Here is a 12,507-nt window from a genome sequence, read left to right as displayed (position 1 = left end):
AGCTGGACATTTTAAAACCATAGGTATCAAACTAAGAAGCTTGTGCATACAAACCACAGACACATTAACTTTGCTAGAGCAGCTTGGAAGATGATGGTAACAAAATACTTGACCAAATAGGATTTGGATGCCGACTAAACATAAAATGAGTGACCCCGAATCCTATCATTACACATCCCTCAAAAACTAAAAGATCAACATAGAATAGAGTCCTCTCAGTCAACTGTTCCTGATGCTCAACAGACTAGCGTTAGACCCTCCTAACACTACTAATAACCAGCTTATTAAACAGTGTTGTGAGCTTGTAGATCTGCTATTTTCGGCTAATGTTCCACTCACAACAGGGTTGTTAGGGTTGAAATGGTTAAGTACATAAAAAAAAAAAAAATTATGTTCCTATCACACAAAATGTGGTGGCCCCCTGTAGTAACTCTGAGGACCCCTGTTAAAGGCCCATGGTCTATGGTTTAATTACAGAGATTAATCAGTATTTATGTGAGTTAACATACCACAGTGGGTAAGAGAAGGTGGAGCCTGTTAGTATATTTATATCAGACAATTATTTTAACTTTGAACACTGTTGTAACTAGTTCCATTTCTCATCCACATAAGTGCACAGATATTTCAATGTAATTTCCTGCAAAAGTCTTGGAAAATGAATGTTGCTTGCTTTCATATTAATTCCACTCTTTCAGCCAAGGCACAAATACCAGTCTTTCAGCCAAGGCACAAACACACCTGTAAGATTTTATTAATTAATTTTCTATATTACACATCCTTCATGTACATCATAAATCAAACAGGGAAAGAAAATATAGTGTTACCACAAACCTCTTATTAATAAAACCTCGCTTTCTTTACAAAAGAAAAATTCATTTGTTATCAACACCATTTACAACTTAGGTTCATATACAGGAGAGGAAAAGCAGTTTTGTCGCAAAGATTCAGGATACCAAAAACCAAGATGAGTGGACATTTTATTTGCCATGTGACATAAATTCACCATTATTTACACGTTTGCTTATCTACCAAGTCCCTGGGATTTCAATTAACGATGCACTCAGAAGACAATATGATGAGAATTAACACTTATCTTACAGGCCCTGATTCGTGGACATTCTTAGGCCAGTGGTTGGGCATTGTTACCCGCAATTATAACAAATATTGGGTAAAGTTTATATCATTCCTTATAGCTCAGTATATCCTGCTATGATATCGTTGCTGTCGGGAAACCTTGTATGTCTCAAACAATTTTTGTATTATTATTTTTAAAGCTCACAACGCGTTGCATCACCACTACTTTTGTGTGACACTCTTGTATGATGAAGTAGGGCATATACAAAAGAAATAAAAGAAAGTTGAAACATGGAGAAACGAAGTTTCTACCGACAGCAATGATATCCACATTATGTTACCTCCTTGCTAAAGGCAATGAAGCCCATCTACAAACAGACTTCATGTATCATCAACTCTTTTAGAGAATCTGAAAATAATCCTCTTAAGATTCATGAACCAGTTTAAAACAAGACACATCAATTCTTTACATTTACTAGACCCAACATAGAAAAATGTGACGATTCAACTCTGAGAGTACACATTTGCCATTGCTACACCATCAGAGTTAAATGAACTGTCTGGATTTAGCCGTGAAACAAGTAGAATCACCTTGTGTTGGAGAGAAACTGGTTGACAAGTAAAACAACTACACAGCAAAATTATCAGTGTTAATTTATCCAATCGTAACTGTACAATTTGTACTTAGTGTACAAATTGGTTCCATTTGTGCAGTCCCAAGAGTTAACACATAGGATTTTACTGTGCAGGCTACTGGAAGTTATTGGACACATAATGAGCTTGGTTAATATGCATTTGGAAATCCAGACGTTAGACTGACAAACACTAGCGCCAGTGGTTCCCAACCTTTTCTGGATTCGGGCCCACACACTTGAAAATCTTGAAAGCGTTCGCGGCCCACTTAACACGGCAGCCTATTTATTGGCTGCCGTGTTAAGTGCTCACATGGGTGGGGCCCTGTGCATTTTAAGAGCATGTTTATCTTAATTATCAATCAATCGACTGTGTTCCGGCTTGGATCAATGGGACCAACGTAGTATACTTTAAGTTCACTATAAAAAGCTAAATGTCAAGGTTTTAAAGAAGAACAAAAAAATACTGTCATTTGCCAATTATTTGGGGGCCCAGTGACTTGCAAACGCCCTCTAACAGCCCACAGGTTGGGAATCAAAGCTTTAGGTTAAACACTGCAGACATGTCAGGATAAAACTCACACAACCCCACATCACCTCTGTTCCACCAGAACTGGTCAGATGTGGTGTATAAATGGTTGGTAGCTGAGCAGACAAGGGGCCCTATCTTGCACGCTTGCCTTACCCCTAAACGTTTGACATTTTTCACTATTTTGAAAAACGTAAAAAAAAAATACTTAGCCAATCTACAAGCTCAAAATGTGTCGATGTAGATTGGTTATTAGTAGAACTATTTTAAAATGTTTTGCAAGATAGGGCCCACGGTTTGAGTGTCAGTGTTTCCTTAATTGAGAGACATCCTGATGATACTAATCCCGTCTCAGAGTTTATTTAACCCATTAAGACCAGAGGCCGTTTCTACAAATGCCTTCTAAATCAGTAGATCTCAAACGTTTTCGTGCTGAAGGACCCACAAATGTATATGCATTTGGCCAAGAACCCCCCCCCCCCCCCCCCATCTGAAAATGTTTTGTGCCAGGGACCCCCTAGAAGGAAGAGTTGTGTAAAAAACACTTTCAAGATTTTTCAAAAATGTTCAAAAAAAATTACAAGCTTGCAGTGCGGCACAAAGTGACGTGCTGTGAGCTTGTATATCTGCTATTTTTGAACAGCCAACGCTAAAATTTTAAATGACACGGACGCTTTCCCGGTTTTAATTTAATAACAACAGCGATTATGTGTCTCCACTTAAAGCTGCAATCCTCAAGTTTTATAACTGCAACTAACACCCGGGATTTCAACCGGAGTCTCCCGCAAGGAAGACCAGATCCTCTACCGCTCAACTAAGAGATATTGGGCTTATGAGCTTGAGCCAGTACTACCCGTCACAGGTAGCACCCGACACCAGTCTAAAATGTCTCAATGGAAGAGTAGGGACCACCTCCAACCACTGCAGATGTACTAGTTTTGTTGTATTAACATAAATATTGGTTAAAATATTTCCAGATTGCAGCTTTAACTGTCACTGTATATTCTATGTCCTACTACAAAGAAATGCCCCAGAAAGTTAAAGAAAAGAAAATCCTATACCTATCCAGTGTTTTGCCATTTGAGTGCATCTTCGCACAGCTGAAGTGTCATGTGTTTTAGCGGACGCACACGCACGCACGCACGCACGCACGCACGCACGCACGCACGCACACACACACACACACACACACACACACACACGTCTAGACTCAGTCAACTGACAACAGTGGCTTATTTTGGGGTGCTGTCATCAGCACCATATCCTTGCATTGGAATCAGCTAAATTATGCCTTTGTGTTTCATAGATACGAGAGCCTGTTTTTCCACGTTAGTGATGACAACAGATCAACAGTGCATTAATGATGGACATCTATTGATGCTTGTGTACCGAAAAGTGACAACCTTTCTGCCAAGGGAAGTTAATATCACTTTAACCCTTTAATTAAACCCTCTATTCTTAGTCAAAACAGACTTGAGTTACTGGGCCGCTTTTTTTCCATCTACACCAAATCTCTTGGTCAAAAATACCATATTTACAAGCTCACAATGCGTCGCATTGCAACGTGTTGTAGATCTGCTATTTTTGGCGAAATGTTCCCCCAAAATACGGATGCTAGGGTACAAGTGGTTAAATTGAACTATAATTAGGTTTATCACACTTTCAACAGCGATCTCGATTCAACATGATCCACCCTTTCCATTGATTTTGTTTGTGGGCCTAAACAGAGCAATAGTCCACTTATTAAAGACATTTCCCATAAATATAAAAACGGACTCACCAGGCCGTAGTTTAAAAACTCTGCCACTCTCAGCATTACATGCTATATGCTACATGTACATACACGCCAGCTACACAGACTTCCTTTTACACACCTGTATTCTAGATGACTGGTTCTCAAACCTTTGAGGCGCCCCAAAATAATCATATTTGAACTGAGGACCCCCCTCCCTGACAAGCACTTGGAATTGAGGCATTTTACATTTTGTTTGACTCAGTTCCGCAGATGGATATTGTAAAAATAGGCGATCTACAAGCTCACAACGCCTTGCGTGTAGATCGCCTATTTTTGCCTCTTTCTTAAATTGGCACTTTAGAAATGTGCAGATACCCTGTATACTATATGGTGGTATGTTTACCGTTGAGTGAGAAAACAATTATGTATGTATTATGTATGTTAAGTTTGAACATTTGGAATAATTTTGAAAAATGTAACATAAATCTCTTATGGGGTCCTCCTGGGCACCAACTATTTTCAGATGGGGGTGTCCTTAGGCAAATACATATCAATTAGGGGGTCCTTGACCTTAAAAGATTTGAGAACCACTGTTCTAGATTACCGGTTTAATGTGGGGTTATGAATATGAACCAACACTTATGGGTCTGTATACAAATGGAACCAGAAACAAGTCCATTGGGTTCAATTTGTACACTCTCAGACAGAGTTAAATGAACACTGAGGATTCTACAGTGTGGACTGGGGTCTCACAGATGATAAATGGTATCAAATGGGGTCTGTCGCCTAATGCATAACTGGAGGACCTTGAAATAAAAATTGTTGAGAGAATCAGTGGTCTAGATGGGAGTCTAGACCAGAGATGCGACACGTGAACTTGTATATCTGCTATTCTCAACAAAAAAAAAAGAAAATCTTTCAATCTTATTAATTTAAATCATCAATTGTTTTTTAATTTAATCTTAATTAAATATATTTTTCATTTTCCTATCCTTACCAATTGGCCCTTTTGGCAGCCCCTGGTAGTTCCCACTTTGAAAACCAGTACTTTACATTAATCCACTCCACATTACAACGACTCTAATGCATAGGATTCTTTATTTCCTCGAGTTACGCCTTTGAGGCAGAACTCATGCAGTTTGCACCATTGTAACGCATCTGCTGCTGCCTCCACATCTTTTTTAAAAGCTCTGTGGATAGCATTTTCTTTTTATTATTATTTTACATTAAAATCTTATCAATGATCTTCAACCAAAACTACATTTTGCTGTTCAACACATATGAAGCATCAGCAAGGGATCAGCAAGGGATGGAAAGTGTGCAGAACATTCAGGAAAATCTACTTTCCAAAAGCCATTTTCCCATCAACTAGCTTCACCATGTCAAAGCTATGACCCTCACCGATTCAAATTATTTTCATAATTTATTCATTTCCGCTTTTCCTCCCGGCCTCCCTCCCACCAACACAACCAATTCTATTCGCTGGAGCGCCTGGACGCACTGCGGAGGATTCAAACCCCTAGTCTCCGTGGTGATGGGCAGGAAGTTTACCCCCACACCACTTACAAACTCCACTTTGGTTGTAAAGTGAAGATACACTGTAAAGCTGTGAATGTTAACTTAACCCCCGAAAGTGTAGAAGTGGACCACCGACCAACTGAAACTATTGTTCAGCGTATGGAGTAAGTGAAATACAGGAAACAGATTAACACAGCAGTTTTTAAAGGATCTGGAACAAGTTGAGACATGGATTGAGTTAAATACTTAACACACAAAATTAATCTGACACATGACAAAGAAACGAATCATGCTGAAACTTAACCTGGCTCTGAAACAGCCCTGCCATAAAGGGGCAGTGTCCCGGTTCCGCACACAACGTGGACGACATTCTGACAGACAGAAGATTCTTCCTGTGTTTTTGGTTTGGATTTGTAAAAAAAAGAAATCCTCATGTAGCCATCAGCCTTAAAATCCTACATTTATACTCTGCAACAGGAAGGTGTTGCTTGCCGAAAAGCATTGATCTACAAGCTAGCAACTTGTAGATCAGTTCCTTTCAGCAAGCGACCCGTTGCACAATGGAGTATAAATGAAGCTTGGCAAGCCTGTCCTTTTCAAACTACATGCACCTTGCAGCCATTTACGCACGCACACGCGCACACACACACACACACACACACACACACACACGCCACACACACACAAATGCACAGTGCCCATGTATTCGTGTTACACACACGCGCCTTTTTCCGAGAGGCTCCCTGATTTGAACACTGCCGTGTTTTGTTGGGTGCTTGTCGTGTGTCTCACTCCTGTCCGAAGCCTTCCGTCTCTTCAATGGCGAACATCAGCTTCTCTTTCAGCTGCTCGTAGCTCTTGTACGGAGGCAGGTCCAGCCTGTTGAAGCTGCGAGACAAAACAATAGATGTAGTGGTCACGGCCATCCTTAACCACTTGAACCCCAACGCCCGCTATTCTGGAGGGAGGGAACATTCGCCAAAAATAGCAGATCTACAAGCTCACAGCGCATCGCAACTCGACGGGTTGTGAGCTTGTAGATCGGTTATTTTTGGTGAAGAGATTTGGTGTAGAGTGAATCAGCGTACCAAGTATGGTTGCAACTCAGGTCCGTTTCACTAAGAATAGAGGGTTTAAGTGGTAACATTATATACTTCAGTTTATCTTTGAAATAAAAAGGGAGGACTTCACCATACTAAGTAATAATTTCTATCGTAAGGGAATTTCCAAAGAAAGGGAATTTTCAAATCTATATGTTTTCTTCACTAACTTTAGGCTGACTGGAAGCCAGTGTAGTTTGAACTGTGTCTACTCACCATGTGTGACTCCTGGGAAGCCAGTTCTCCTTTCCAACTTTCTCAATACAGAATTTCTGTGGACCGTTGCTCCCTATGAAGCAAAGTACATACAACACCTGTCAATATCCCGTCAGCCTTCACATCCAGGTTATCATAGTTTTGCATTTTTCACAATTGTATTATATTCTATTTCCATTCGTCTTTCTCCGTTGTACGACCCTGTCATACAATAGATTTTAAGTGGTTAAATGGCTTTTCTCACCCATCAGGTCAGCGAAGCCTCCTACAGGCAGTCGGCAGGTTCCAGTGACAAACTGCAGCAGTCTCATCCTCTTCTCATTGTCCATCTCCTTAATTAGCTAAGGCACACAAAGACAGTCTGGCTTAAACATGTTCCCAGCACATCACCCCCGTGCTATGAAAGACGTTTCAACAGGTTTTGACACCTCTAGTTTGTCTACCGCCAAAACAATGGATCTGTTTCTTGACACAAGCTTTCTATAATATATGTCAGGGCCTTAACCGATTAAGACCTGAGGCCGATTCTACAAATGTCTTAGTCCTAACAGTTTCTGAAAAAACGTATGTTGTTATATCAGTGACATTTTCATGTCAAAGACTCCCAAAATTATAACCCCAGAAGCAAAGATTTGAGTTAAAAATGTTCGCTTTAAAAAATAGATACTATATTCAAAGATTTGCATGACAATTTGTGACGCACTATGAGGTTGTACTGTATATCTGCTATTTTTGAATAGCCAAAGTATAAAAGAATGCTTTTTAGCTCAAATCTAAAATGACAGATGCTTTCCCGGTTTTAATGGGTTAATGGCATCCAATGAGATTTACACAGCTACATCTGTAAGGCGACAGACCATGCAGACTGTTTCTGTTTTTATTCCCTTAAAAATGCGGGTTTGGAATGACAAATGTAGCCCCAGGAAAGAGACCTCTGTGTGCGTGACAATATGTCCATGATGGAGAATGACATTAAGTCCGCACTGAAGAGACACTTATTTACTCAAGCTTTTGGCAATTCATTTGTTTATTGTGTGTGCTGTAAAGTGTCCTTGGGTTTCTGAAAGGCGCTACAGTATATAAATCCAAGTTATTATTATTATTATTATTAAAGAGAGAAAGCTTAGTCTCAATTGGTCACATTAATTCCACTTGTCTTCCACATTAGGATATATTACAGCAAGTTTTCATTTAAAGAGATGAAGTCTGTGAAGGATTTTGAATTGGATAAGGCCAAATCTTGCACATGAGGTAGAGTATGTAGGTATTCTAGGTAGGAATTTAAAGTCATATCATCTAGCTCTACCCGAGTAGTCAGATCTGTGTACATTCAACTATGAGTGTGTTTTTTTTTTTACTTTCTGAGTTAAATTAACCCATTTGAAAGTGTAGCTTTTAAAGTACTGACCTGCCAGAACCAGACGATCTGCTTGCTGCTGCGTGCATAGTGTCTGTAGATGGTGCTCCTCTGCCAGTCTGCAAGGTCAATCTCCTGCATACCACACAGCATCACCTACAACAGGAGCACATACTCTTTCAGAAATGACCCACAATTGATTCATGCTGGTCTTGAATTAGTTGAGTTTAAATGTATTAATGATAATTTCTCGACAATCAATTGCCGACAGCTGACACCAGCCATGTTATTAATAATTAACTGTTCCATTTTGTGGGAGCTTCGGGGTCCATGATAATATATCAATACTAATATAATATATTTCTCAATAGATGTGAAACCAAAGTTGAGTTGAATATTATATGACATAGTATGATAAAGATAACCACTTTGAATTTTATATCATTGCCGGGCAGAAACCTTGTAACTCCATATTTTCACTTTACATGTTTATTTGTAAATGAATACTTCATCATACAAGAGTGTCACACAAAAGTAGTGAAAATAGCAGATCTACAAGTAAGCTCACGTGAGCTTGTAGATCGGCTATTTAAAAATGTTTTTTAAACAATAATAAAAAAGGGACATTTTGGACATACAGTACAAGGTTTCCACGCGACAGCAACTGTATGTAATTGTTTAAATCGTAAACTTTATCAACAATAAAGTTGAGTTGAATATTATACTGTCACGGTATGATCAATGTAACCACTTTAAACGTCATATCATGTAAATATTTAAACTATGAACTTTGCATAAGTTGCTTGGCAGCAGTATTTAGGAAGAACAAACTAACATGAATAGAACATACAGGCATGTCCAACACAAACCTCCAGCTCTTTGGCATCAAAATACTGCAGATACTGTTGGGGGAGGACCTCGTTGAAGCCTTCCAAGAAAGCCTGCGTCTGCTCTTCCACTCCTCTAGAAAGACGCCACTCTGCTACCAGCCTATGGAAACACATACACACATTATTAAAGCTGATACATCTGTCTTATGTGACATTATATGACTTTTTTGTTACCTCAGTATCAGAAATGTGTCCCAAATTTTAACCACTTTCAACTTGGTGTCCCTGTTTTGGGCACGTCATTATAGGCAATTTTCTTTTACCTCGACACATTTTCGTACCAAGGCCCCACAAATAGCCATAGCCTCTGACTATTGTGAAATTATAACTGAAAATGGCTAAAAAGAAAGTTCACAGCGCACAAAGCTCAAACATTTAACAATGATGACATGCACAAAATAGTGACCCCAGGTTGAAAGTGGTTAAACTGGCACAATAATCTCATGAATTGCAGTTTGAATTGCCAATTGCTTCCCCTGACGCCCGCAGCCGGCCGGCCCCCACTCTGAGACCCTGTGTGCTAGCGCATTGCTACCGACATTGTGACCCACCTAACATACTCCTCCTTGTTCTCCTCAGTGACCAGCAAATCTCCTCCTTCTGGTTTCAGCTCATGGGTGGTGATCTCCCCCAGTATCTCCTTGTCTACAGAGAAGAACATCTCCAGACCACATTCCTCTATGTTGTTATCCCTGCAAAGAGAACATAGTTATTACTACGGCCGTGCCTCACCTTCTAGCATTCACTCAACAACATTCTCTCGGGATTTCTTTAACAAAATGAGATCATCGAAACAAACGTTTGAGAACGATTATTTCAATCATTTCTCAGACAAAAACTAGAAAATGCTGTATTGTTTCTCTCTTATCTTTTCTATATCAAATTACAGAATGGTTCAGGTTATGGTTAAGATAAACTCATAAAACAGTGTCGCGCTAATCGATAAAGCTAAATATTTTTATAATACCCAAAATTGGGAAACACATACCGGTACTTAATTTTAGTATAGCCATTGTATTTGGCAGTGGTTTCCAAATGATATTTCAAATGATTAAGTTAATAATTTGAAAAGCCATCCTAATCTCCTTAATATTTGTCTATGATAATAAACACCTGATCCATATGAGTGAGTTGTAGAACTCAGGGTCTATTGACTCCAGGTCTTTGAGGGCCAGAGGCTTGTTGAGGATGCGCTTGTAGAACGGCAGAGAGAACCCTGTGTCAATGAACTTTCCATGGAACAGTGCCTGTGATCACAAACATACAGAGCATAAGAATAAATATACCAGTGATTTAGACGGGCAGTATAACACAGCATATAGCACAAACAGGGCTTCAGTTTGCATATTGAACATCAGCCACATATTTTCTTAAAATCTAATAACACAATTTACCAAAACAGACACTACATCTTTTACTGATCTCACTTTCCTCATCAGTATGAGAATTTCCTACAGTATATAACATCAATATATATATTATATCGTATTGTAGATGAGAACTAATTCCTACTATTAACTACGGAGAGGTAAACGCAATATAGCAGAATCTGAACACTATCAATTAGTAGTTATTTGAGATCAGGCATGTTCAGCATGACTCCAGTTAGTTACACAGTAAATCTGCATGTGGGTTTTATAAGTATTAACAAGAGCTTTGTGACTACGTAAATAATAACTACATTGGATTCCATTTTTTATCATATTTCCTTTTCCGGAAAGGTTACGGTTTCGGACATAATGTAACAGTGACAATAAAATGCTTAACTCTTCTGTACCTGTACAAAAGCTAAGTTATTACTATATGGTGCTAATATTCTCACTAGCCATGCTGCCAAAAAGTTGAACACAAGCCAAAATGACTGACCATGGCAATGAAGCGTCCAATGAACTTGAAGTACTTCAGGTGGTCGGGGTTGATGTAGGAGGCAGGGTTAATCTGGAGACAGTAGTTGTCTTTCCCGGCATACTCAAACAGACAATACATGGGGTTCAACACCTCATGGGACAGCAGAAAGAACCATTCCCTAAAGCAGACAGAGGAGCCATTAATAAAGGACACATGGATTAAAGCAAAATAAAATCTCACAAATGAAAATGTTGTACAGCCAAGTCCTGATTTGTGATTTGTGAAACACTTACAGTCTGAAAGGAGCCCCCCCCCCCCCTCCACACACACACACACACACACACACACACACACACACACACACACACACACACTAGCGCAACACAATATGTAAAATGATGATGTTTTAGTAACATTGTTCCTTCTGTTATACATGCTGCCAGTGCCTGCCACCCAGGTGAAGAAATCACAGATTACTCTTTGCTTTTATATGAAATATCCGAGACTATTAAGATTTTATGGAACATGCTTCTGAACATTGCTAGTTTGACCACTTCAAATGCTCCAATCTTTAAATAATAGGCTATAGCCTATTTTCACTGTGCAACATGCTTCCATTGAAGACATGCTGGATTCTATGGAATCCAAATGACTGAAATCGGTCGTGGCGACTGAGAACTTTAATCTGTGAGGACAGCAGAACAGTAGATGTACAGGTAAGGCCTGAAACACACTGGAAGTGGATCCGAGGGATCCATCTGAAAACAAATTGATTGTACAGAATATGGTACCAGAGATATAGGACAAAACATGAAGTCGTCAATTATAGCAGTGACCTTTTCAGGTCGTGGCCCCCCAAAAGAATCATATTTGAACAGGGGACCCCCCCAAAATAACACCTTGCGTTGCGAGGGGTTGTGAGCTTGTCGATCGGCTATTTTCACAATGTTTGCCTCTTTCATATAGTATTTGACAATATGGCCAATGTTTGACCAGTTTTCATAGTATAGTTCTTAGTAATGGTCTTTTTTCTTTTCTTCTTTTGGAGGTATTAAAAAGGTCTTTAAAGTCCTTAAATTGTCACTTCACTGTCATTTGGAGACCCCCCCCAAATCATGTGGGGACAGTTTGAGAACCCCTGTGTTATAGTGACCACCATGACGGCAATTTGAAAACTTTGGGGTAGAAGTTCTTCCCTGGTCTATTGGGAGGATGCATGCAAAGTGTCACACCAATCGGTGCAGCAGTCTCACAGACAGACAGAAAACATAAGCCCCACCCCCGGCCGTTCTGGCCTAGCAGCGATAATGAAAAGGCAGTCTAATATATTATAAGGAGTATGTTGAATACAACAAAAAATATGGACTTGCCTGGCCACCCCTCCGTAGTCAAGGCCTTCTTCTCCAGGGAAGATGATCCACAGTCTCCTGCGGAGATCCTGGGAGTTGAAGCTCATGATCTAAAACAGACAAATTCATGTATTCAGTGTTAATGATGAATAAATAAAAATATATTGGGGGGGGGGGGGGGGGGGGTGTATTGCTAATATACAATACCACACAATATCAATTTTGGCAAAAAAAAAAAAAAAGTATAATAGGGGGGCCA

At 39.6% G+C, this 12,507-nt stretch overlaps 1 protein-coding gene across 2 annotated transcripts in view; it reads right to left on the bottom strand.

The window, feature by feature from the left end:
* Window positions 1-727: 727 nt before the first annotated feature.
* itchb (itchy E3 ubiquitin protein ligase b) overlaps window positions 728-12,507 on the bottom strand; it is a 37,383-nt gene continuing 25,603 nt past the window's right edge. For both annotated transcript variants that reach the window (XM_084070419.1, XM_084070420.1), the window contains 9 exons: window positions 12,270-12,358; window positions 10,918-11,077; window positions 10,165-10,298; window positions 9,603-9,743; window positions 9,031-9,151; window positions 8,213-8,317; window positions 7,049-7,145; window positions 6,805-6,877; window positions 728-6,376 (listed from right to left, as the gene is read on the bottom strand). In XM_084070419.1, the coding sequence (XP_083926545.1) occupies window positions 6,277-6,376; window positions 6,805-6,877; window positions 7,049-7,145; window positions 8,213-8,317; window positions 9,031-9,151; window positions 9,603-9,743; window positions 10,165-10,298; window positions 10,918-11,077; window positions 12,270-12,358 (1,020 nt within the window). In that variant the 3' untranslated portion in view covers window positions 728-6,276. The remainder of the gene's footprint in view (window positions 6,377-6,804; window positions 6,878-7,048; window positions 7,146-8,212; window positions 8,318-9,030; window positions 9,152-9,602; window positions 9,744-10,164; window positions 10,299-10,917; window positions 11,078-12,269; window positions 12,359-12,507) is intronic.

This window comes from Gymnoscopelus microlampas (assembly GCF_963454915.1).
Source record: "Gymnoscopelus microlampas genome assembly, chromosome: 10".
NCBI classification, from domain to species: domain Eukaryota; kingdom Metazoa; phylum Chordata; class Actinopteri; order Myctophiformes; family Myctophidae; genus Gymnoscopelus; species Gymnoscopelus microlampas.
This window is presented reverse-complemented; position numbering and strand designations above follow the sequence as displayed.